The sequence below is a fragment of the Rhinopithecus bieti genome, unplaced genomic scaffold (assembly GCF_001698545.2).
Source record: "Rhinopithecus bieti isolate Rb0 unplaced genomic scaffold, ASM169854v2 scaffold_39746, whole genome shotgun sequence".
Classification (NCBI taxonomy): Eukaryota; Metazoa; Chordata; class Mammalia; order Primates; family Cercopithecidae; genus Rhinopithecus; species Rhinopithecus bieti.
The window spans coordinates 1,428,571-1,453,145 of record NW_016816960.1 but is presented as its reverse complement, the minus strand read 5'-3'; the positions used below and the strand labels follow the sequence as shown (position 1 = coordinate 1,453,145).

At 49.9% G+C, this 24,575-nt stretch overlaps 1 protein-coding gene across 2 annotated transcripts in view; it reads right to left on the bottom strand.

Moving 5' to 3' along the window:
- CCDC12 (coiled-coil domain containing 12) overlaps nt 1-24,575 on the bottom strand; it is a 63,163-nt gene that overhangs the window by 18,736 nt on the left and 19,852 nt on the right. For both annotated transcript variants that reach the window (XM_017855714.1, XM_017855713.1), the window contains one exon: nt 3,378-3,445. In XM_017855714.1, the coding sequence (XP_017711203.1) occupies nt 3,378-3,445 (68 nt within the window). The remainder of the gene's footprint in view (nt 1-3,377; nt 3,446-24,575) is intronic.

The window sequence follows — 24,575 nt, the reverse complement described above, 5'->3', positions numbered from 1 at the left end:
CAGGGACTATGGCCTAGGGGGTTCTCTGGAATCAGCTCCCAATCCATAAGCATCCTGCGTGAGAGCCCCTTTCCAGACTTGGGGTACAAACAAAAAGCAAGATCCTCCTCCCTGGGATGGACACAGCCTCTGCTACATCCTGTTCTTCCTGGAAAGTCCATCATCCCCAAGCCCTGGACCCTGCAGTTTAAAGTTAAATCCATGGGGTCTGGCCCTCTGTTAGGGCAACCAATGTTCTAATCTGCCTTCCTAAATAACCCAAGCAAGCCCTCTGCTCTGGGGATCTGTTAAAGTCAGAAGAGTCTGTTTTTCTCTGGGGCCTACAAATACAGGCACAACTCCTTGGTAAGGCTAGGCTTCCTGGCAACCAAAGGAGTGACCAAGTGGCAGGCCCTGTCAGGTACAGGATGCTAGAAGTCCACCAGCCCAAAGTCTCTAGAAGGACAGCCCTGAAAGCCAAGCTCCCAACGACTGGGAGGCAAACCCATTCCACCACACTCCACTGCCTCAAAAGAGGCCAGATGAGAGCAAATCAGAAGAATATGATGAGCTGAAGCAGAACCCAATTCAATGTCCAGCATGGTTGGTCCCTGGGCTGCAGTGAGAACACAAAACAGGGCCTTGCACCTGCCCAGCTCAGTGGGCTCAGGACGGGGCCTCAGAGCAGGTCCTGTGCTCCACTACAAATGACCTGTAAGACATAACACGGAGCAGGTCCTCACGTGGCAGGGCCTCTTTTATCTAGAACTCACTGACAGGAGCCTGGAACTACACATGCCCTTTGGTTTTCTCCCACTGTTTTCATTATGGTATATCTCAGGCACACAAAAAAGTTCGCAGAATAACCTAACACATGTACTCACCTCCTGCAGAGTCAATAAAAGCAACATTTTGCCATATTCAAGACAGGTTTGTTTCCCTTTTTTTTCTTTTGTTACAACAAAACCACACATCACTGGCCTCGCCCAGTGGCTCACACCTGTAATTCCAACACTTTGGGAGGCTGAAGTGGGTGTTGCCTGAGCTCAGGAGTTCGAGACCAGCCTGTGCAACCTGGTGAAACCATGTTGTTTTTATACCAAAAAACTAGCTGGCAATGGAGGTGCGCACCTGTGGTCCCAGCTTCTTGGGAGGCTGAGGTGGGAAGATCGCTTGAGCCTGGGAGCCACCTGGAGGTTGCAGTGAGCTGAGATCACACCACTGCACTCTAGCCTGGGTGACAGAGTAAGACCCCCATCTCAAAAAAAGAAAAAAAAAAATCACACATCACAGAGCCTTTCCCTAATCCTGTTTCCTCCTTGCTTCCCCAGGCGTCAATCGGCGGCATCACTCCTCATGCACGCGTTTACACTTCTGCTTTTGCTTTCTTGGGAGCACCTGACACCTTACCACACACCTGCTTCTTTGCTAACAGCCTGTCTCCCTCCAGAAAATGTCAGTTCCATGAGGGCAGGGGCTGTACTTTGTCCACTGTTGCCTTCCAGGGGCCCACAATGGTGCCTTGCACAGAGCAGATAACCAATAAAGTCAGTACTTGTCAACTGAGAAACATACATATATCATTTTGTGTTCCTAAATTTGATATAAATGTTCCTGCCCTGTATGCCTCAATTCTGAAACCTGCTTTTTCCTTCACTCGACACCATGCTTGAGATTCACAACCACATGGTTCAGCATTCAAGCCTCTTACTGTATGACACACCCACCCACATGCTAAACCAGTAACCCTTCTTTCTCATCGAGGAGCGGGAGAGGTGGGAATAAGAGAAAAAACCACCAGCAAATCAAAGCCCAGAATCTGGAACTCAGGCTCCAGCCAGAGTTCCAGTTTTTGAGAACCTAAGAACAAACCAGAAGACCAAAGGGCCTCTAATACGTAGTTACCACAGAATGGGGACAACTATGCCAGCACCCACCCATAAAGCCACATATGTTGGGGTCACCTGGCAAAGGAGCAACTAACTGGCCTTTGTCTTCCCATCTCACCATCCAGGGACCTTCAAGAGGTGGGGGCTAAGGCCCAACAAAAAGCCCCAGGCCCAGTGGCAGCAGACCCACTCAGCGTTTAGCATCACCAGCCTCTCAGCATGGAGCTGGTAGCATGTCTGAACCCGAGTAGGGGGCATGGACTCTGAAGACCTCTCAGGATGGTGTGATAACACTTCGTAAACAGTGTCTGTGATTGTTCCTGATTACAAAGGCAGAGATGAGGCCCGCATGTGGGGAGGTTCTACTCATACTGGTGAAGGTGAAAAAAGGCTGTGGCATTAGGAAAGTCTGCTCTGGTGTGACCGCCCAGCTTCCTCTGAAGAGCATTCCCTCCCCTCCTGCTGCCCCTATGCAAAGCAGAGCCTAAGCGCATCAAGAGATACACCCCTGTGCCTGAAGGAAGCTGCTCAGAGCAAAGGAAATCAAGGCAACATGTCCAGAAAGACACATAGTTTGACCCCAGGAAGAGAGCCCCAGCTCAGGGCTAGGCATGGGAGGGAGGACATGAGACCTCTGGAACTGCTGACACGGGAGTGGTAGTCAGACACTCTGTTCACAAAGATCAGCAGCACAGCTCTGCCTTGCCCCACCCCACACACTGGTTCCAGCAACAGTTTCCAGGGTCCAGCTTTTTGGGAGGCAAAGCAGCATCTGAGGCTCTGTGGAGGCTGCAGCCCTCAAGACTGCGGGGGAAGATCTTGTGCCTGCAATCACGAGGGAAGGGTACCCAAGACCCTCATGTGTGCTGTGTTTAGGCAACTTAAGTGGACCCAACCAGATGACAGTATTCGACAAAATAAGATAAATACTACAGAGAGAAATGAAGCCAGAGGGGCACAGAAAAATGAGAAAGGCGCCCTTTGAGCTGAATGCTATGTGAAGACCCAGACATCAAAGGTGTAGGAGAGATGACAAGGACCTCCAGGATGGACAAAAGACTGGTCAGGAAATGCTGAGTGCCCAGGGGTGGCAAGGGCCGACCACAAAGGGCTCTGGCTAGAGGGAAACAGAGGAGGCTGGACGAGGCCAGATAACCCAAGCAGAGCTTCACATGCCAGGTACAGAAGGGGCACTTACTCAGCAGGCAACGGAGAACCATGCCACGAAAGGTGTATAAGGAGGGTAAAACGGCATAATGTAAGGGCTAGAAAGAAAATGCTGGGGGTTGAATAACAGCCAAATAGAAAATGAGGGAAAGGAGGGAGAGAAGGCCTCAACAAGGGCCTTCTGAGATGTTGAGATTTTAAGGTCTGAACAAGACAGCCATGGCAGAAAGAAGAGGGGAGGGAACAGGGCAGACACTGAACACAGTTGGGAGGACCCAGAGACTGGGAGACCGATGAGTGCTGGAGGAGAGAGCAGAGCCTGAAGCTGCACATGGGCATTACCTATGCTTCTCGCCTTCTTCCTCCTCTTCTCTGAGATGCTTGGTCTTTGGCTCCCCATCTTCCTTGTCCTGCAAAGAAAGGGAGAAAACCACCAGCTCAGTTGAAAGCTCTTACTTCCAGTCCACACGGCCCAGGGAGCTAAAGAACAGGACATCTCAGAAGAGGGACACCTGGCAGGGCCCAGGCTGGTGTCCCAGACTCCAAGCAGGGTACATGCCTGCTGCATCTCACAGGCGCAAGTGGAGCCTCACTGCCTGTGCAGAATTTAAAAATCCGTAACTCTTGGCCAGATGCGGTGGCTCACGCCTGTACTCCCAGCACTTTGGGAGGCTGAGGTGGGCGGATCTCGAGGTCAGGAGATCGCAACCATCCTGGCAAACACACAGTGAAACCCCATCTCTACTAAAAATACAAAAAAAATTAGCCGGGCGTGGTAGCAGGGCGTGGTAGCTGGTAACCTGTAGTACCAGCTACTCAGGAGGCTGAGGCAGGAGAATGGCATGAACCTGGGAGGCGGAGCTTGCAATGAGCCAAGATCAAGCCACTGCACTCCAGCCTGGGTGACAGAGTGAGATTCCATCTCAAAAACAACAACAAAAAATCTGTAACCACAGCCCAGTCCCAGGTACCTGGTAGCCCTTAGAGAACACTCGCAGAAAGAGCTGGATGGCTTTAGGTGGTGAGAAATGCAGCCACTTGGTGCCATGGAGGGGCCATGCTGGCAGGCCCCCAGTACCTTCATGGGTCTAGATGGAAACACCTGCTAAGCTAGGGAAGACTGGGGGAAGAAGTCACCAGCAACCAGGGCAGGATGAGAGCTTGGGCCTCCTGAGACACCTTTCAGGCCAGAGTCCTCTCCGGAAATACCTATTTGGTTTGCTTTAGAAGTAACATGAACAAGGACCAGACTTGTAACAAGACACTGCCTAGGCCTGTGCTATATTCAGGGAGACAGAGGCAAGGGGAATTAGTTTGAAGTTTCCATGAAAATTTTCTTAATCTGGTTCTTCTGACTTCCCACCAACTGCACCTCTTTTTTAAGTCTAGAGAGTCATGTTCATCTCAACCTTGACATGTTATGCTTGTTCTCAGGTGCACTGAGGGTCACAACAGAAAGAAACTGCCTTACTGCTTCCACCTGCAGCAGAAAATGTCTTCCTGGACTTTCTCCCTTATTATGTGATTACCACTGTTAGGTCAGCCTGCCTGTGGACAAACTGACACAGGGTGTGTGTGCCCATGTGCAAATTCGTGTGACCACATCTCGGGCCCAGGGCATGCACTGAGAGGTCCCAAGACAGAGCTGTCGTGGGTCTCCCTGCATGCTAGGTTGGCACTCCAGAAGGTGACAATGTGTACTTCACTATGGCAGTGTCCTGCCTTCGACTCTCGCAGAGCAGTGTTCTGAGAGAGATCTGTGAGCTCCTTCAGTAGGGAGCCTGCTCTGATGGACACAGAATGAGCTGGAGCCTGCATATAAATTATAAGTAAAACAGCTGCTTGAACTACCTTTCCTAGAATGTTTATTTATGCCATTGACAACTGCCTTCCTAAGAATGGCATCTGCTTTATGTGACGACTGCAGGCATCGACCAGACCCTGCCATTCCTTGGCCACACAACCTCTGGGGAGCAGACTACCAAAACTAGATTGGAGGCCTGGCCCAGAGAAAGGCTTCTGTCGTGTGAACAGATCAAGACGCCCCCCACCCCAACTCAGGGCGGCTCATCTCATGGCAATGAGGCAGCGGGAACAAAGTAACTGACCAAGTGACAGCAGCTACATGAGAGAGGTCAACATGGAACATGGTTCCTGGGGGAAGGGTGAGGGGTTTCCTACTGAGAGATGGGCTGGGCAGAATTGGGTGATACAGGATAACGGGACAGGAGTGGGAAGGGCATTCCCGGTGGGAAGCAGAACTTGAACAAAGGCAGGGTGTGGTCTGAAGAGCATGCAGGTGACTGGGGCTGGGGGAGGGGGTGACGATGATTGCCAGGTAAGACAGTCAAGTCGGCCAAACACAGAGGGCTCTGGCCAGTGTTCTTAAGCAATGGAGAGGCCGAGGAGAGACTGGGGGGAGTCTACCGACCCCTGCTGGGCAAGGCAGGCCCTGGGGTGGACAGGCAGATGCTTGGTGATGGTCAAAGAGGGAAGGGAGAACAGAGTATAAATGCTTCACTGAGAAACAAATCAGGATTCTCCAAATGGCTCCCAGGGCTGCTGGGACCTGGATGGGGCTTCCACAGGAGCCTTGCTGGCACATGCAGCCCTCCCTAAAGACTAGCCGATGAAGCAAGACAGAGCCTGCACATTCTAGCAAAAAATTTCTTCCCGACTCCCAACCAGCGGACACCCTGAAGGCTACTCCCTGAAGTGCCTACCTCAGGGGAAGTAGTGGCAGACACCTGCCCTGGGTAAGGGCAGAGAAGGAAAAGCAGACAGGGCTCTTCTTTCCCCACAGTGGGCTGGTGGGGCAAGACCCCCCAGCCACAAAGGAAGACTCCTTTCCAAAGGGGTTCTGTTAACCTGAACCACCTGGCAGAAGTAGGCGGGGACTACGGGAAAGTGTCCAGCCTTTGGGAGGAGTGCTTTGCAAATACCATGCCCTTTCTCAGCTCTCAAGCAAGGTCAAACAGCTGCCACCACCCTCCTGGAGCCACAGAGACATTCAAGTGCCTCAGCAAAGGCCAAGTTATTCATTAATAAATGAGAAAACACCCAACTATCTAAATGACTTTAAAAAATGCCCAGCAATCTGGCGAGTGGGGTGCAGCACTAGCTCTGCAGATGGCATGAGGTTAAAAATGACCCCAGCCTGGGATGCTGTGCTAAGAGCAGGGGCTCAAAAAAGATAAAGATCCACATACTGTGGCAGAAGGAGGTGAACAAATGAACAGGCCACATAAGTGGGAGAGACAAGGTGTACCTCAGCCTTCCTGACAAAGAGTGATTCATAAATAGGATAATGGGCATTCATGGGAACGAAAATCGCTTTTGGTGACACTGGCCTGAATTACAAGATACGGCCCCTTGCTGCCTGGAACAGTGGAGGGAACAGCAGACCACTTGAAGCTCACCCCTACCCGAGAGACTCAAAGCGCCTCAGACCTGGAGGGCTTGCAGGATCACCCATTCTAGATCCTCAATTTAACCCATGGGAAAACCTGGGAAATGGCAGTCAGGGAAAAGGAAAAGATTTGTCCAAAGTCACAGAACCCATCAGCGGTAGCTGCAAGTCTGCCTCCAGGTCGTCCTGATGCCTGGCCCTCGTTCTTGCCAAGGAGACGAGAGAGAGGCTATCAAGAGTGGAAGAGTGGTGCCGAGTTTCTAAAGAGCTCTGATTCTACCCGCCTCTCCTGCGCTCCCCACACAGTTCAGACCTGGCCCCAGTGCTCAGATACGGCCACAGCCAGCCCAAGCCCAAGCCTAGGCCCTGCTGGACACTCAGTAGGAAAGCAGGCAGGACCTTAGGTGCACAGCCTCCCCCGGAATCTAGAGACACTTCGCTCACCCTGAGACCTTTAAATCAGACTCAACGCCTCACCACCCCCACTCCCCACCTCACACCCTTCCCAAATCTTGCCATCTTCTCCCTCCTTCCCAATCCCTAGTCTCCTCTACCACCTCCTTAGCTCCCCACCACAACCAAGCCCCCAGCCATTCCCCTCCACCCTTGCCTGCCAGCCAGCCTTCCCCTCTACTCTGGAGAATACAGCTGCCTCCTGCATTTTTCCCTCTTTCTCCAACCTATTTCCCCTAAGTCTCTCTCCATCTTATCAATCCACACATTCCTGGCCTCCTCTTCAAAGATACTGGTCAGACCACACTGCACCTCTGCTCAAAGCTCTCACCGGGTCTCCATACCCCCAGGACAATAGCCATTCATCTCAACTTCACATCTGCTCTGTCCAGAACACTCTTACACCCCACATTTTGTCTCAAATCATGAAATACCTACCCTGATAACCCCCAAGAAAACACACCATCTGGCCAGTCCTAGAGGCCGGGTCAAAGGCCACCTCCTCAAAGCAGCCTTCTAAGATTCCCAGGCAAAGGAATCCTCTGGGCCTACCCAGTGCATATCAGGGTCTGACCGTAGGCCCAGGGCACAGGCCTGTGGCCATTCCTGTTCACAGTTGGCTTTACTACCCCTTCCCTTTAAGAACCTCTCAGCACGGGGCATCTTCTAGCGCACCTCAAGGCCTAGCCCAGAGCCTGGGCTAAACAACCTTCAGAAACTCTACCAATTGAACTGCTACCCTCTTCACCAACTCCAGAAGAGTAAACCTCAGGAACGCTGATGGCTGGAGGGCAGGAGAGTCATGACCTGGGCTGGGGCCCTCTCCATAGCCTACTTGCCTATTAATGGACGTACTCCCACATTTCTCACCCCTGCCCACATCTCCACGCCTAGACCTTGCACCTATGCCCTCACCTCGTCCCAGAGCCTTCAGGAGGAAGAAGCCTTTGAGGAAGGATTTCAGGGGGTCTCAAATACAGCCCTGCTCAGGACAGAGTCTGACTGACCTGTTTCCTAATGTTTGAAATCCTTTTTATCAGGGACAAAACTTACAAATAAAATTAGAGCTGTGCAGGGTTGGTATTATTTCTTTCTTAAATGTTCAACAAGACTTCAATGAAGCAATCTTGGCCTGAAGTTTTCTTTGGGAAAAGATTTTAGTTATAGTACTGTACAGATTTTCTATTTCTTCTCCAGTCAGTGTTATTAATTTATGTCTTTCAAGATGTCTGTTTCACCTAAGTTACTGAATTTACTGGCACAAAGTGACTTATATTGTTCTCTCAATAGCTTTTCAATGTCTATAAGATCTGTAGTGATGTTCACTGATATTGCTTATTTGTATCATTTTTCTTTATCAGACCAGCTAAAGGTTTACCAATTGTGGCACATGCCTCCATCTCATCTCCTCAGACTTGGTGTTTCAACAATGGGTTTGCTCCTCAGTCTCCTCTCTCCGGAAGGACCCCTCACTGGATGAGTACACCTGCCTCTGGATGGCACATGAAGCGTGGGGGCAGCATCAGTCCACACTGCTGTCTGAATGTAGTACCACTGCTAGAAGCAGGTCAATCAACAACCAGGCCTACAGGAGGAGGGAGGAAGAAGAGAGGCTGTTCTACGTCCCCGTTGTCCCTTCCCACCCACAGTAAGATGAAGATCTCTCTTTCCTTGCTCCCCCCAGTCTCCTTTGTGGGCTAGGGCTACCTTGGGCACAAAGATAAAATAAGAACCCTGTCCTCAAGAACCTCAAGTCTACTCAAAGGAGCAGACTCAGAAAATGTAACTGTGCCATGAGTAGCGAGGAAAGCTTTACTAAATATCTCGTACACTTAGGGAATTAGCAAGGGATAGGCGTTGCTAGGGAAGGAAGTAATCCTTAAACTCAATTCTAAATGCCCGCTGGGGGATTACGAGCCGGCTAAAGAAGACAGAGCATTCCTGGGAGTGGTAACTGCCTACAAAGACATGAGAGCGAAGCAACAGCACTGTCACAGCTTGCAGAGCAGACGCACAGAGCTGGCCCAGCCTCACCTGATGGTGTCAGGGGCAGGGCTCACAAGGCATTCCTCCAGCGCCGTGGGCATGAGGGCTGACACCCTGAACGGGCACTGTGGTAGCCTACAAGATGTGTCATGGGAGGAAAGGGGAAGACCAGAAGTCAGGTGAGATCCTCCACTCCCAGCCTGGACCTGCCCCAGCCTGCTGCTGTTTGTGTGTCTGTGTTTGGGAGGGGGGTTAAGGTTAAAATGAGGGCTGGGAACTGTCACTGAGGGCAAGTGTGCCGAAGCAGGAGGACTTGAGCTCAAGGGATAAGGAATAAGCCTCTCCCTCTTCCTAAGACTTCCCAAGGACTCAAACTTTTAGGAGCTGCTGCCTAGAGCTCTCCCTTCCAGAAGGAAATAAGGGAAGCAGGAAAGGATTGAGAGAGAGACATTCAACTTCTCATGTAAGGTCTTCCCACCCTTCTTGAGCTTCCTGAAGAAGCTAGAGACTCAACTCATAGGTACAGAAACACTTTCCAACCCCCAGGTGACATGCCTCATTAGCTCTGAGTACACCTGCTATGATGTCCATGGGAAACTGCCCTCTGTTCAACAGTTAAGAGAATAAGGCCTCAAAATCCCAGCCCCCTAAGAAGAGGTCAAACTGGCCCCACTTTGAGCCTTTCCAGTTCTGATTTGGGCCCGGGGAAAAAAATCAAAAGAGATGGGCACATAGTGCCTGAAGGTGACAGGAAGAGACAAACAATGTTGGGGCAAACTTGGCAGGCTCCCCAGTATCACCTTGTGCCCATCCTCAGGTCCAGTGCAGCCCCACGCTAGTGTGGAGGGACTTCCTGTTAGGTGTGGCCGCGGTGGCAGCTGTGTTCCAAGGGCACTTAGCAGGTAGGGCAGTCACCCGGAGTCTGACTCACCCTGAAGATGGAGTGATAAGAAGTCGGCTGAATACCACCATGCCTGGGACCAGAAACTGCACAGATCTCTACTGCCCAGAGACTGGGAGGGAGCAAGGGGGATAGACTCTGCTTCTCCTGGGCAGGCTGAGATCTCGTCAGGCTGCAAAGCTCCTCACTCTGGGTCCCCTGCACTCAATGTGCTGCTAGGATAACTTGATCCAAGCATCCACTTTATCTGCAGACCAGACCAAGAGTTCCTAGAGGGCAGACGTTTGTTGTTACCAGTTTGTACCCACAGGCCTGACACCAACTACAGCAGGCACAGCACAGTGGTGTACAGGAGCGGGGAAATCCCGGCTCCATTTCCTCTTGTCTGTGTGACCGTGGGCAAGTTATATGACCTGTCTGGCCTCAGTTTCCTCATCTACAAAAATGAGGATAATCATACTGACATCATATCACCATTACAAGAAGGAAATGATGGAGAAAAGCCTGCAGGTTAGGGAGACGAAGCAGTCGAGCCTGAAGAGCAGGGAGAATCAGGCCAGGGCAGGAAGGAAAGGACTGCAGAAAAGCCAGTGGGGCACAGGCCCAGAACGGTGTGCCTCTGCAGAGGTCACGGTAAGCTTCCACGCCCATCATCCTTATCAGATGTTCTCAGCAATCCTGTGAGCAGACAGGGCAGTGCTGTAATACCTGCTTCACCAAGACATTAGAAGATGATGTCAGATGATCTGTGCAGTGAAGACAGATCTGATTCCCCATTCAGTGCTTCACCAAGAGTCAGCAGGAGCAGGTGGGGACGACCATCCAAGAGGCTGGGATTAGCTAAGAGTCACTGCTCTCCTGTGGGTTCTTGTGTTCCCTAAAGGCTTCTGAGCAGAGCAAGAATAAAGGGCTGAGCGGGAGGCTGGGAGAACAGCAAGGAGGCTAGAGATAAGGATTGGAGATAAGGACGGGAACTAGGTCAGTAGCCGTGGACTAGAACAAGGAGGTGCCTCAACACTGTGGGGAGACAGGGAGGAGCAGAAACAACTGAGGTTCTGCTGCTGACTCACTGGGGGAAGGAAGGCGCCTTTGACAAAAAGGTGGTGGTGCTTAGGGGACAAAGAGAAAGGGTGCGGCAGCCTTCAGGCATTCTAACGGTGAGGCTTGATACCCAGGGCCTGACGAAGGCTGGCGCCAAGGGATAGCGCCTGTCAATGTGCCCTCAGCGGTGGAAATGAGGGCCTGCTCCACTCAGAAGACAGGCACGCCGGGCCCCACCATCCATATGGCACCTCAAGGCCCAGGCCACGGCATGCAGAGCCAGCAGCTCCTCGCCAGGCTCGTCACGCGGCCCTGCCCAGATATCCTATGTGTGTGTGTATCAGGAGTGTGGGGAGCCAGCCCAAGTCAACTCTGATCCTATTCTTGGTGCACATGCTCAAGGGAGGCACTAGAGAGCTCCTCCAGCAGACTTGATTAGTTGACAAATACTGACTGGCTCCCCCGTGCCAGATACTCCACGCTGGGTACTGAGGAGAAAGAGTAACGAGTAGGCACCTAGTGCCCACAGAACAGGGCAGGGATTCTTATCCTCGGTGAACAGATTCCAGAGGTCAATGACCAGACAGAAACACAGGTGGGTGTGAGAAGGTGAATCTTAGTGGATGAGAAATCTGGAGCTCTTCAGATTCTCAAGGGGATGGCGACCCACACGGGAAAAGGGAAGGTGTCAAAAGCCAGGGAAAGCAGTGAGGTTTTTTTTTTTGGTGGCATAAGAAGTGTCTATGGAGGCTTTCCAAAGGAAGTGTCACCTTAAAGGATGAGTGGGAGTGGGGACAGAGGGACAGAGGGGGAAAGAGAGCAGAGGGAACAACTAGAACCATTAGTGTGCAAAGGGCCCCTCCCACTGCCCTGAGACTTCACCCACGCTGGCCCCAGCAGGAAATAACCTCTTGGAAGGTCACACAGAGGGCAAGGCAAAGACCAGTCCCTTCCCGTTCCTTCATATGCAGCCAGACTGGAAGTCTGGCCTGGCTCCAACCTCCCTCCAGGGTCCTTCCTGTAGGAGGCGCTGTGGTGTGCAGGAAGCCCCGCCTGCAGCCCTGGACTGGGCAGGCGGTGGGAACATCAGGACACACTGCTTACCAGTGGTGGGAGCTCCCTGAGGCTCTGTCTCCTCCCCTATCAAAGTGGGGCTGGTGCTACTTTAGCAGGGGCATGTGAGGATTACACAAGACAATTTGGGTCCACCATGTGGTACAGGGCCCCACATGACCCTGCACCATGAAAAACTGCCTGCTGGCTGGGCGCGGTGGCTCATGCCTGTAATCCCAGCACTTTGGGAGGCCAAGGCAGGTAGATCACAAGATCAGGAGTTCGAGACCAGCCTGGCCAATAAGGTGAAAACCTGTCTACTAAAAATTAAAAAATTAGCCGGGCATGGTGGCGGGCATCTGTAGTCCCAGCTACTCAGGAGGCTGAGCAGGAGAATCGCTTGAACTCGGAGGTGGAGGTTGCAGTGAGCCGAGATTGCACCACTGCACTCCACCCTGGGCGACAGAGTGAGACTCCATCTCAAAAAAAAAAAAAAAAAAAGAAAAGAAAAACTGCCTGCTGACATCTTGCAGTGTTTCAAGTCCTGCTGTCCATCAGTGATGGGCCTAATTCGAACCCTGGTTCTTGCTGCATCCCTCTTAGGGAACCAGGTGTTCCCTCTGTTCTCACTCACCCCTTGCCCTGACACGAAAACCAAGAAAGCACTTAACAAGAACTCAGGACCCAGGACCCAGCGCCCAGATCCACGCTGGGAAACAGAAGGCCTATTACTATTAGACCAACCAGAAGAGAAACTGATCTACATTTGCATTTTTTTGAGACAGGGTCTTGCTCTGTTGTCCAGCTGTCCAGGCTGGAATGCAGTGGTACAATCATAGCTTACTGCAGCCTGAAATTCCTGGGCTCAAGTAACCCTTCTACCTCAGCCTCCTGCATAGGAGTAGCTAGGACTACAGGGGCGTGCCACCATGCACTGGTTTTTTTTTTTTTTTTTTTTTTGGCGGGGGACGGTACAGACAGGGTCTAACTATATTGCCAAGGTTGGTTTTGAGCTCCTGGGCTTAAGTAATCCTCCTGCCTTGGCCTCCCAAAGTGCTGGATTATAGGCATGACCCACATGTCTAGCCCATTTTTTAAATGTAACAACATTCATGTGAATGGAGCACATTATCCTTTTCTGAAAGAGTTACTTTTTTTGGCCAAGTCTCTGTAGATACTAAACTTTTAATTTTTAAAAGTGAAGCTCAAATGGAAATAACCTGTGTCCATAAATGGATGAATGAGTAAAGAAAATTCAGTATATACACACAATGAAATACTATTCAGGCTTTAAAAAAAAAAAGAGGAAATCCCATCATTTGCAACAACATGGATGAATCTGGGGAACATTATGCTAAGCGAAATAAGCCAGGCTCAGAAAGACAAATACTGCACGATCTCACTTATATGTAGAATCTAAAACAGTAGAACTGGCCAGCTACTGGGATTACAGACCTGTAATCCCAGTAGTTTGGAAGGCTGAGGCGGGTGGATTGCTTGTGCCCGGGATTTCCAGACCAGCCTGGGCAACACGGCAAAATTCCGTCTCTACAAAAAATATAAAAAATTAGCTGGGTGTGATGGCACACACCTGTAGTCTCAGCTACCCAGGAAGCTGAGGTGGAAGGACCAACCAGCCCAGGAGGTCAAGGCTGCAGTGAGCTGTAATTGAACTACTGCACTCCAGCCTTGGCAACAGAGTGAGACCCCTCTCAAAAAAATTAAAAATTAAAATAAGAAAATAAAAAGTAGAATTCACCAAAATAGAGACTAGAAGGGTGGTTACAGAGGCTGCAGTTGTGGGGGAGGTGGAGAAAGGAAGATGCTGGTCAAAGGATACAAAATTCCAGTTAGACAGGAGGAGTGTGTTTACCGAAGCTACTGCACAGCATGGTGATCGGTTAATAATAATGGATATTTCAAAACTGCTGAGCCTAGATTTGAAAGTCTCACCACAAAAAATGTGAAATCAGTTTGATTTAATCTTTCTACAATGTATATATACACTGAAACATCACATTGTATACCATAAACATACAGCTATTATTTATCAATTAACAATTAAAAAAAAAATCTTTTTAGGGCTGGGCACGGTGGCTCAAGCCTGTAATTCCAGCACTTTGGGAGGCCGAGGCAGGTGGCTCGCAAGGTCAGGAGATCGAGACCATCCTGGCTAACATGGTGAAACCCCGTCTCTACTGAAAACACAAAAAATTAGCTGGATGTGGTGGCGGATGCCTGTAGTCCCAGCTACTTGGGAAGCTGAGGAAGGAGAATGACGTGAACCTGGGAGGCGGAGCTTGCAGTAAGCCGAGATCGCGCCACTGCACTCCAGCCTGGGTGACAGAGCCAGACTCTGTCTCAAAAAAAAAAAAAGTATTTTTAATGAGGATCAAATTAAGAATGACCTATCTGCTATCTGATTCCCTTAGGGGTGTCAAGAGGCCCCCACCTACAAGAACAAGAACAGGCACCACCCATCTGTGAAGTTTCCCCACAGAATCCTTAATTCGGACCCCACCACAAAACTCGGTGTGGGCCAAAGGTCATGACCACTTTTAGCAGACAGGTGTTCTTCCCATGCCTTCTAATGATAACCATCCCAGACATATGATTTTACCTTTATTTCCCTGCATGAGATTTTGTTTGACATCTGTCTTCCTTCCTAGACTAGAAGCTCTCAGAGTTCTGTCCATCACTGCTCGCAGCACCTGGCACTAACAGCAGCTGGACCAATACTAAAGGAACCACCCAGGGAGGCAGGAGGCACATGCTAACTTCCCATGTTACAGGAACTTCTGTTGTCTGAGCCTTCCAACAGCACCCACATATTAGGTTATCACTAGCCTTGTTGCACAGATGCAAGAACTGAGGCTGGTCCAGGTCTGTGCACGTCATACCTAATACTCTTTCCACTGGGTAGAGCTCAAGTTTTGGGAAATAAAACAGAAGCCCAGCTCCCTGCTGCCACATCCTCAGTTCTTTCTGCCACATATGTTGCTTGTTTATCCCTTGGTTGTCTGTTCTATCCTCCTTTCCAACAACTATCTGCACCTCTGTTTCTCTCCTGCAAAATGAGGACAAAAATCCCAACCCTGCCCACCTCTTCGAAGTGTGGTTTTAACTAGGTTCCATGAAATTGGAAGATTTTCCATTAGAAGGTGAGCTCTGGGCAGTGCCAAACCCAAATGTCGCTCTTCTCTGTTCTGTATGTCTTACAACAACACTGTCATTTCTTTGGTAATAACAGTATGCCAGGCAACTGATTATTCCATTAATTAAACAGTAGTATTGATATTATTGAAAATAATCAATAGTTAATCACTATAAAAATCTAATAAGGTCAGCACTCCTTTCTCCTTCCACAGATGAGAAAAATGGAAGCCTAGGGCAATTAAGTAATCCATCCAGAGTCACACAGCTAGAGGTTGCCAGGACCCGAACAACAGGACAGGCTTCAGGCATAGGCTAATTCCCTCTAGAACCCCTGCCCTTTGTTCTTGTCCCACTCCTGTCCTAACCTTTCAGATGCAAATGGTTTCAAGGGTGTCTAGGGCTCCTCCACATCACATGACAGCGTTGACAGTTCTTCCTGGTGTCATTTCAGAGAGATACAGTCAAACCCATCGAGAGCCCCAGATATGGTCATTTCTTGGCCAAGAACTCCAGTCCCAAAAGGCATCACAAGGAAATAAAAGAGCAATGCATGTAGAGGTGTTTAGAGCTGTGTTTCTCACAAGACGGAGAAGTGGAACTATGCAGTGAGCCCACCACCTGTAGGGCACAGTTATGCAGGCCAGCATTCATGTGATGGGCCGGGGGAGGCATTAAAATAGCAAGGGTAGCACTATGCAACAGAAACGCACAGGAACGCCAGGGGGAAGAGTCCTATACTACACACTCATGATCGCAACCATGGCAATACCATACATACAAATGGCCAAAGACTTCCTGGACTCGCACTCAACAGTGGGTAGTATTTTTTCCATCTTCCTTAATTCTGCTGTCAAAATGACTTAATAATAAAAGTAACCAGAGGAACCTAGCTGGCTGTGGCTCACTATCTTGATTCATATCCTAAACAGATTCTCTTGACCCTCACCTGGCTAAATGGGAAAGCAGGAAACCATGGCTGGCACTCAGGCCTGACACAGCCTTGTCAATGCCTAATGACTTTTCTCAAGCTTGGAAAAAAAAAAAAGTCCAGCTTTGCTGGTGCAGAAGAGGGCAGACTGAGCCTGCACACACCAGCGTCCCTCTGCAGCCTGGGACTCTAACCACAGTAACAAATGCAGCAGCCAACTGCAGACTAAGCCCCCTTAAATCAGGACAGACATCTCCATTATGTCTGTGGGGGCGGGACTAAAATGTCAGTTAAGAAACTAACTGATGGTGAGCAATGAAGTCACCTCCCCATTCTCTCACCCTACCCCACCATTTCCCTTTTCTTGAAGGGGAAAAAAGTCTCCTCCACCACAAAGCAGAATTCACAACCACTAGGACTTCCTCACCATTCTAAGCTCACAAGGCGAGCAGCAGTGAGCAAATCACAAAGGCAAATGATAAGGTCAATGCAGATTGGAAGACCTCTCCCCCGGTGGGAGACAGTGTTGCGTGGCACCCAGAAACCCCTTCCCCATTGCCTCATAGTGGACAGCCAGAGGAGTCAGGCAGAGGGGGTCCCCTTGGTCAGTTCTAGGGACTGGAACAACCACCCAGACTCTCTGGTCCTGAGGACATGTGGCTGCTACCTGACCATCTCCAGATCCGTCAGGCCTGCAGAACAAAAGGTGACCTTTCTCCGCAAACTCTGGCTGGTAGATAGGATCCTTAGGCTGAGCCCAGGAGAGAAGAAGAGCAAGCCCAACCACTACGTGTTCACTTTCGCTGGATCCAACAGACAGCAAGCAAAGGCCTGAAAACCTCAGTGGGTGGCCCCTGTAAATGATACCCCTTCACCTCCCACACACACTTTAGTCCCATGGGCCTGTTCACGTCAATTCTGGGGCCCCTAAAACAGTTTCCCTGATAGCTGCCAACGGCCTTCACTCAAACCTGGCACCAGATGCACCAACCTCAATAGCATCTATGTGACCTCTCACGTGGGTAGATTTGTTCTTAAAATGGGGTGGGTCAAGGGCATACGAGCTACCATTTATTAAAAGAATACGTATTTCCACTGGGTGCGGTGACTCACGCCTGTAATCCCAGCACTTTGGGAGGCTGAGGAGGGCGGATCACAAGGTTAGGAGATAAAGACCAGCCTCGCCAACATGGTGAATCCCTGTCTCTACTAAAAATACAAAAATTAACTGGGTGTGGTGGCAGGCACCTGTAGTCCCAGCTACTCGGGAGGCTGAGGCAGGACAATTGCTTGAAACCAGAAGGCGGAGGTTGCAGCGAGCCGAGATTGCACCACTGCACTCCAGCCTGGGCAAAAGAGCGAAACTCCATCTCAAAAAAAAACCAAAAAGGTTATTTCCCAACCAACCGATAGCCAACACCACAGCTGGGACATCAGGGTTCCTGGTATCCATGTCACACCATTGGCTTATTTAAAGCCTGTGACCAACTAAAATGCCCAGTTCTTTTCCAATGTTGGCGGCTGTCAAAGCACCCCGGTCCATGTCTAAACTACAGATCGAAGAAACCTAACTGACTTCACAATCACCCAGTGAAGTTCTTCTTCCTGTTATCATCGCCACAGCCTGCACATTTTTTAAATAAACTCCTGGACTTGTCCTCATGGGCAAGTCTGTTTTCCCCTGAGGAAAATCTCAGCCCATCCAACTCCCACATCCATGTGCCTGCCTAGTTGCTTCTTCATTTGAATGTTTACAGAGTCTCTGAGTCTTGTCATGGGGCAGACAAAAAGGTGACTAAAGCGAGATGGCTGCCCTCAGGGAGGTCAAGGGCAGGGAAGGGGGAAGCAGACAGGGGAACAGATAACCACCCTACAGTGCACCCAAAGCCTGAGTGCTGCTGGGAATGAGAGAAGGCGGGACCTGAGAACACCTGGAGGGCCAGGTGGACAGGCTGTCCAGGGAGAGAAGAGGGAAGATGCAGATTGAGCGGGCAGAGAGGGGAATGTTAGGGTCACCAGAAGGAGCAAGTGTGTCCAGGCAGAGAGTGGTGATATCCAAGGGCACTGGGGAAGTGGGATGGGCCTGCCTCATGGGCTAGACTTTATCTCACAAGCACTGAGAAGCTGGACGACAGGTAGAGAGGTGGCAACAATATGATTAGAGTATTATTTATAAAGAGCATTTAGCAAAGGCCAGAAAGCAAAGGGGCCCCCCAAAAAACAAGCTGGATGTGAGTTAGGAGAGCCACCTTCTCACCCCAAGGACAGCAGAAGAGTAGCTGCCTCTGAGTCTGCTGGGAGGGACAGTCCCTTCCAACTGCATGCTGCCATGTGGTGCTTGCTCATCTACTTACACTTCATTCTTGTGCACACCAGGGCCTCTGGCCCTCACAACCACCCCAGAATCAGGTATTATCACTGAATACAAATGACCAGGTTCAGAACGACTAAGAAACTTAACCAATGGTTCACAGCTAATAAAAGACAGGCCCACATTTAAACAGGGGGCTTTCTGACTGCATCAGGCTTTCAAAATTCTCTCAAATAAACAGCCCCAAGGCTTAGGTATGCTTTCTGCCTAACAGCTAGAGAAATGTGATCTCATCTATTCTTATATCAAATGAGAAAAATAAGAAAACCACCAAACTGGTAGGGCTGCAGAGGCCTCAGATATGAGCTGATAGAGAATAAACTAGCAGCAGCCCAGGAAATGGTTATAAATACACCTACCAAATCAGAATCTTCCATGGTAAGACCTGGGAATCTGAATGTTCAAAGAGCCCACCCACTCCTGGGTCACATCTCTAATACATGGCCTAGTTGAGGAACCTCTGAGTGAGACCACATGCTGCCTCCTCTTCAAGAGGCTGACCTAGAAGAGAAAGCGGCCCGCATGAGGCCACACTCAGCTGCCTGAGGGCTACCGTGGTCACCAAGATAGGCTCTGGACATAGGGCAGGCAGGATGGGAAGAAATGCAGAGAAATCATTCATAAGGGGCTAGGCTCAGTGTCTCATGCCTGTAATCCCAACACTTTAGGAGGCTGAGGCAGGAAGATTCCTTGAGCCCAGGAGTTCAAGACTAGCCTGGGAAACATGGTGAAACTCTATCTCTACCACAAAAAAAGACAAAGTCGGAAATGGCAGTGTGCACCTGTAGTCCCAGTTACTTGGGGGGCTGAGGTAGGGGAATCATCTGAGCCCAGGAGGTCGAGGCTGCAGTGAGCCAAGATTGCACCACTGTACTTCAGCCTGGGTGACAGAGTGAGTCCCTGTCACCACCGCACCCACCCCCCCCAAAATAAAAATCATTCATACAATGTAAATATCCGGAGGGCCACAGGAGATCCAGGTGAAGTGTGCAGCAAGAGAAAGACAGAAGCCAGGGCCAGACCTCGGGTCTGGACCTCAGGTAGACTAGTGTATCCAATGTACCATGTTCCCAGTTATTGTATGGGCTCCCCAGAGCCCGAGCTCTTCCCTTCACTTATGAAAGCTCCACCTGAGTCTTGGGGGAGGGAGAGCCTGCCCCTCACTACAGAAGCCGAAAGTGCCCCACTCACTTTCCCAGCCTGCCTTGCAGCAGGAAGTTAACTCTGGCCCTGTTGATCCAAAATGTCCATAAGAGACTCCAAATGAGTTGTGACCTGCAGAGAGGTAGGGGTGGGGTGGCACAGACTTCTCTCTAGGGGAGCTGCAATAAGATTTGATTCAAGATTGATTCCAGGGCACGGGGCAATAGGGCAAACTGTAGTATCTAGTAATCGAAGGCAGTAATAGTTTCCTCATCGAGCCATTTTCTGTTTCTCTTGTGAAATGTTGGGCTTCTTTCAGGCTATGTACCTCTAAGGCTGGCTTTCTTTTTTTTTTTTTTTTTTGAGACGGAGTCTCATTCTGTAGGGCTGGAGTGCAGTGGCGCGATCTTGGCTCACTGCAAGCTCCGCCTCCCGGGTTCACGCCATTCTCCTGCCTCAGCCTCCTGAGTAGCTGGGACTATAGGTCTTTCTTTTTAATTTTTTTTTTCTTTTACTCCTGGTAAGCTGTGAGTAGCTTGATTTTTAAAATAACAAGCATTTTGTTTTCTTCTAAAACCAGCCAGAATGGATTTCTGTTGTTTGCAAATAAGTGCCTTGGCTACACATGGCCATTTATAGCAGTAACCTAACAACGAAGTGTGTGGCAGGCCAGGTCTCACTAACGCAGGCCTCCACTACGTTTTAGTACTGACTGAGTAGCTAGGTTAAATATTAAAAGCTCGCTGGGGCGGTGGTTCACGCCTGTAATCCCGGCATTTTGGGAGGCCCAGGCGGGTGGATCACCTGAAGTCAGGAATTTGAGACCAGCCTGGTTAACATGGTGAAACCCTGTCTCTACTAAAAATACAAAAAATTAGCCAAGCGTTGTGGTGGGCACCTGTGATCCCAGCTTCTCAGGAGGCTGAGGCAGGAGAATCACTTGAACCCGGGAGGCGGAGGTTGCAGTGAGCTGAGATCATGCCACTGCACTCCAGCCTGGCCAACAGAGCGAGACTCCATCTCAAAAATATATATATATATACACACACACACACACACATATACACATATATATATGTAAAACTGATAGAACCACTGCCCTTACAAAAAGGCTAGAATGTAACAAAAGCCCACCAAGAGTCTGGCCTAGGCCTTTCCTGGGCCTTGAAGCATGACAAGATAATGAAGGAATTCTTAACAGGACCTGTTATAGAATTAAATAAGTTGTATTGGAGGTCTGAAGAAACTCCCCAGGCCTCCACAAACAAGTTTATTGGGAGACTGAAAGAACTCCCCAAACCTCCATGATTTAGCAGAAGACAAGGGTAATCACCCCAGCACCTGGACCCATTTATATTAAGTAAACTTACTGAGGGTCCAGAGGAAGGTCTTCAGCACTTTACAGGGCTCAAAGTTGTGTTACATTCCACTGTTCATCCAATCCCCAAGGAGAACCTGAGGTAAAGGCAGGGCAAAAGTTGTGATGCCCACTCTGCAAATGGAGGAGCTGGGACTCGGGATGTTAAGTGTTCTGTGAGCTTGGTCCCAGCATCCTCCCCAACTCTCCTGACCACCACAAAGGCCAGTCACTGATGTAAGCCAAGGCCCTTACCTGAGCTAGGGGCCATCTCTCCATTTCCTCCAAGCCAACACACAGCTGAGCATGAAATATACCAGACCCCAGCATCAGGCACCCCAGTATGAAACGCAAAATTCCTTACAAGTCAATTTCCAGGCAAGTCAGAGGTTTACACAGCAACAAAATGTGCTGAAGCTCTTAGGAGACTGGAAGCTATTTTAACCTCTGATCAGCTGCTTCTTGGAGTGTCACAATCTGAGAAGTAAAGGTAAGACAGCTGTCCCCTCTGTGGTGTGATCTACAAGTGATAAAAATCCTAATTAAAACCAAATTTAAACAAGTCAGAACTGGCACCTTTTCTGTGGGGAAATATTGCTTCACAAGGTCTTATCCTCACCTACACACACTTCCTTTGGCTGCAAAGCATTTTTAAAAATCCACATGCTCAGCATATGGAAAGGTTGAGAAAGCAGAACCACATGAGGAGTTGACACCCAGCTCTGAGAACTGTGTACTGTGGTACCCTGGGCCAGTTTAGATTATCAGAGCTGCAGTTTCTTCAACTGCTAAATAGCATTACATGAGGGTACCCATGTGACGTGACAGCCCTACACTGTGGCTGGCACAGAGTACATCCTCAGTCAGTAGACACCAACCACAGTGATGATGACAGTAGAGTCTGAGACTCTCACCTGTGTCTTCAAGGTGAGACCCTCTCATCCACTGACAAAGGAGTCACATAACAGATCCCCACATTCATGCCTTGTTCCTTCCCTCAGTTCACCCACAGCGGCCATCAGTTTCACCCAGAGGAAGACCCAGCCCTTGCCCTCGAGCTACCACAGTTGAGAAGAGCAGACCTTATATGTGTGCAGAGAATATGAGTCCAAGTCAGAAAAAACTAGCCAGTGTGCGGGGAGAGGGAGATGGCAAGGAAGAAGGGCCTTCCACAGATCGTCTTCCCAAATTCAGACCACTTCCATGACTGCCTGCTCTGCTCCTGCCCCTCCTCTGCCTAAAATCCCTCCAACTCTTTCACACCTGGAAACAGCTATCACTCTCCATGCCATCCACTCAATCCCTCAAGGGTTTTCTCAGCACCTCTACCAGCTCAGGCTCTGTCTTGTGAATTATGCAGCCTGGGAGGAAGCCCAAATGGGGACACTACGTATAAGCCAACCAATGAGATAAAGCAGGGTATGTATATCGACGCTGGGTTCAGCTCTCTCCTCCATGCCACATGCATGCAGTGCTGTCCCCCACTCCCTGTCCAAGTCCTCCCTCCAAGACACTGACAGCGCTCCCCTGCCCCTCCTCCGTGGATGGCAGTGTAGAGTATTATAACTGGGGGTACACAGGTCAACCTCCCCACGGGGCCCCAGCCTGACCGTGCTTGAAGCAAGGGCCAGCCTCACTGACCTCATTTCCCACCCAGGCTCTGTGCACAGAGAGGCCTCAACAATAACAGTTATAACAGCCAAGTGTGGAAACTGACTCCTCACCCAAGACACAGCCCAGCATTCTCTCTCACTTCCTACATAGATGGAAGCTGCCTGAGTCATGGACTCCTGGGCCCAGGACAGAAAAGTCCTGCTTTAACCAGATGATGGCAAACACAGCTGTTTTTTCTTCAGGATTCAAATTACCCTGCAAGAAATCTAGTGGTGCCCTGCCCTGAAAACAATGGGAGGGGGGATGTCCTTGAAAGGACAAATGTTTTCTGCTCCAGCCACTCACATTTTCTCTAGACAGAGCAGCTCTTTAGAGCCCCGAATCAAAACAGTCCAGGAGTGTGGATGTTACTGCCACAGGACACCGTTGCCGAAGCAACTGTTTTTCCCCTTGGAATTCTTTCAAGGGTATAAGCTGTTGCTTCCCTCCAAAACAAAACCAGGGAGAAGCCAGGGTCCCAGAATTTAAGGGAAAGTTCCGAAGGAAGCAGGAGGGCCAGGCATGACTGAGCCTTATCTAGCTCGCCATGGGGTCCCCCAGATCTCTGAACACCTGGCTTAGAAACAGCAAGTCCCTCTCAGCTGCTGAAGGTGTATATGTAGGGGAAGGCAAAGTGGGGGTATGGAGGTATGAAGGTTAGTGCTGCTTATGCATGTTTTGAGGTGTGTGTGAGATATGTATTGGTGTAAAGGGGTTGGGGTTTGCAGGTGTGGGTTGGGGGCATGTGGAGGGGTTTTGTGGGGGGTTGAAGGTGTGCAGGGAACAGGAGGGTGTGGGGAGAAGGGAGGTACTATTGTCGGGGGAAGTGTGTGGGGCAGGGCCTAGGGTGTGTGGTAGTGTTGTGAGGTTAAGGGAGTATAAGGAGGTGGGATGCACTGTAGGCAGGGGGCTGGGTGTGGAGAGTACACGCTGTATGCGCATGTATATATGCACTGGAGGTAGGTTGGAGGTATGTGAGATGGGTTACGGAAAATATTCCAAGATGATACCTGAGACATCTTCTCCAGAAACAAGAACATGAATTGCATTTCATTTCTATATTACAATTCTTAGCACTACAGAATCACATGCTGGTCCCAATGTCTGCAGGGTCAATGGAAGAGCCAAAAGCCATTTAAAACATACAGCCCAAGTTTGAAACAACTGCCCTGAAGCAACTATCTGAGGTAATACATACTTCTAGTCAGAACACCCCTGGGCCAGCAGGTCCAGAGTATGGACAGAGTCTGGTTGGCAGGTCAGGAGGCCAGCACTGGAGAGCCTGGCTCGGCAGGTCCTTGTCTTCCCTGGGAGTCCGTGTTGAGTCTTTTCTCTAGTGCACAAAGCCTATGGGGCTCAGAGTCACAGGACGCAGCATACCCACTACAGTGCCACGGGGCACCTAGGAAATGTTTCGTTAAAATAAGTTTAAGAGCTGTCTCTGCCTACAAGGAGCTGCCCGTCTACTGAAGGGGTGGCATAAACTGGGACTTAGAAGCATGAAAAAATAAATATATTTTAGCAGCTACTACTACTACTACTACTACATCTACAATGACAATTATCAAGATGTTACAGAAAGTTAACAGCATTATCACGAACAGTGCATGCCAATTAAGCCACAGAAAACTCTTCTTTCTAAAACACAAATGTCAAATATCAAATAGTGCCAAGTCACTGACATCCATATGGGGAGAAAGAATCTTGATCCCTACGCACACCATACAAAAGTAAGTTCCAGACGGGTTAGAGGTCTAAAGGTTAAAATAAAACAAGCAAACTTCTAGATTATAACAAAAGAATATCGGCCGGGCGCGGTGGCTCAAGCCTGTAATCCCAGCACTTTGGGAGGCCGAGACGGGCGGATCACGAGGTCAGGAGATCGAGACCTTCCTGGCTAACACGGTGAAACCCCGTCTCTACTAAAAATACAAAAACTAGCCGGGCGAGGTGGCGGGCGCCTGTAGTCCCAGCTACTCGGGAGGCTGAGGCAGGAGAATGGCGTAAACCCGGGAGGCGGAGCTTGCAGTGAGCTGAGATCTGGCCACTGCCCTCCAGCCCGGGCAACAGAGCGAGACTCTGCCTCAAA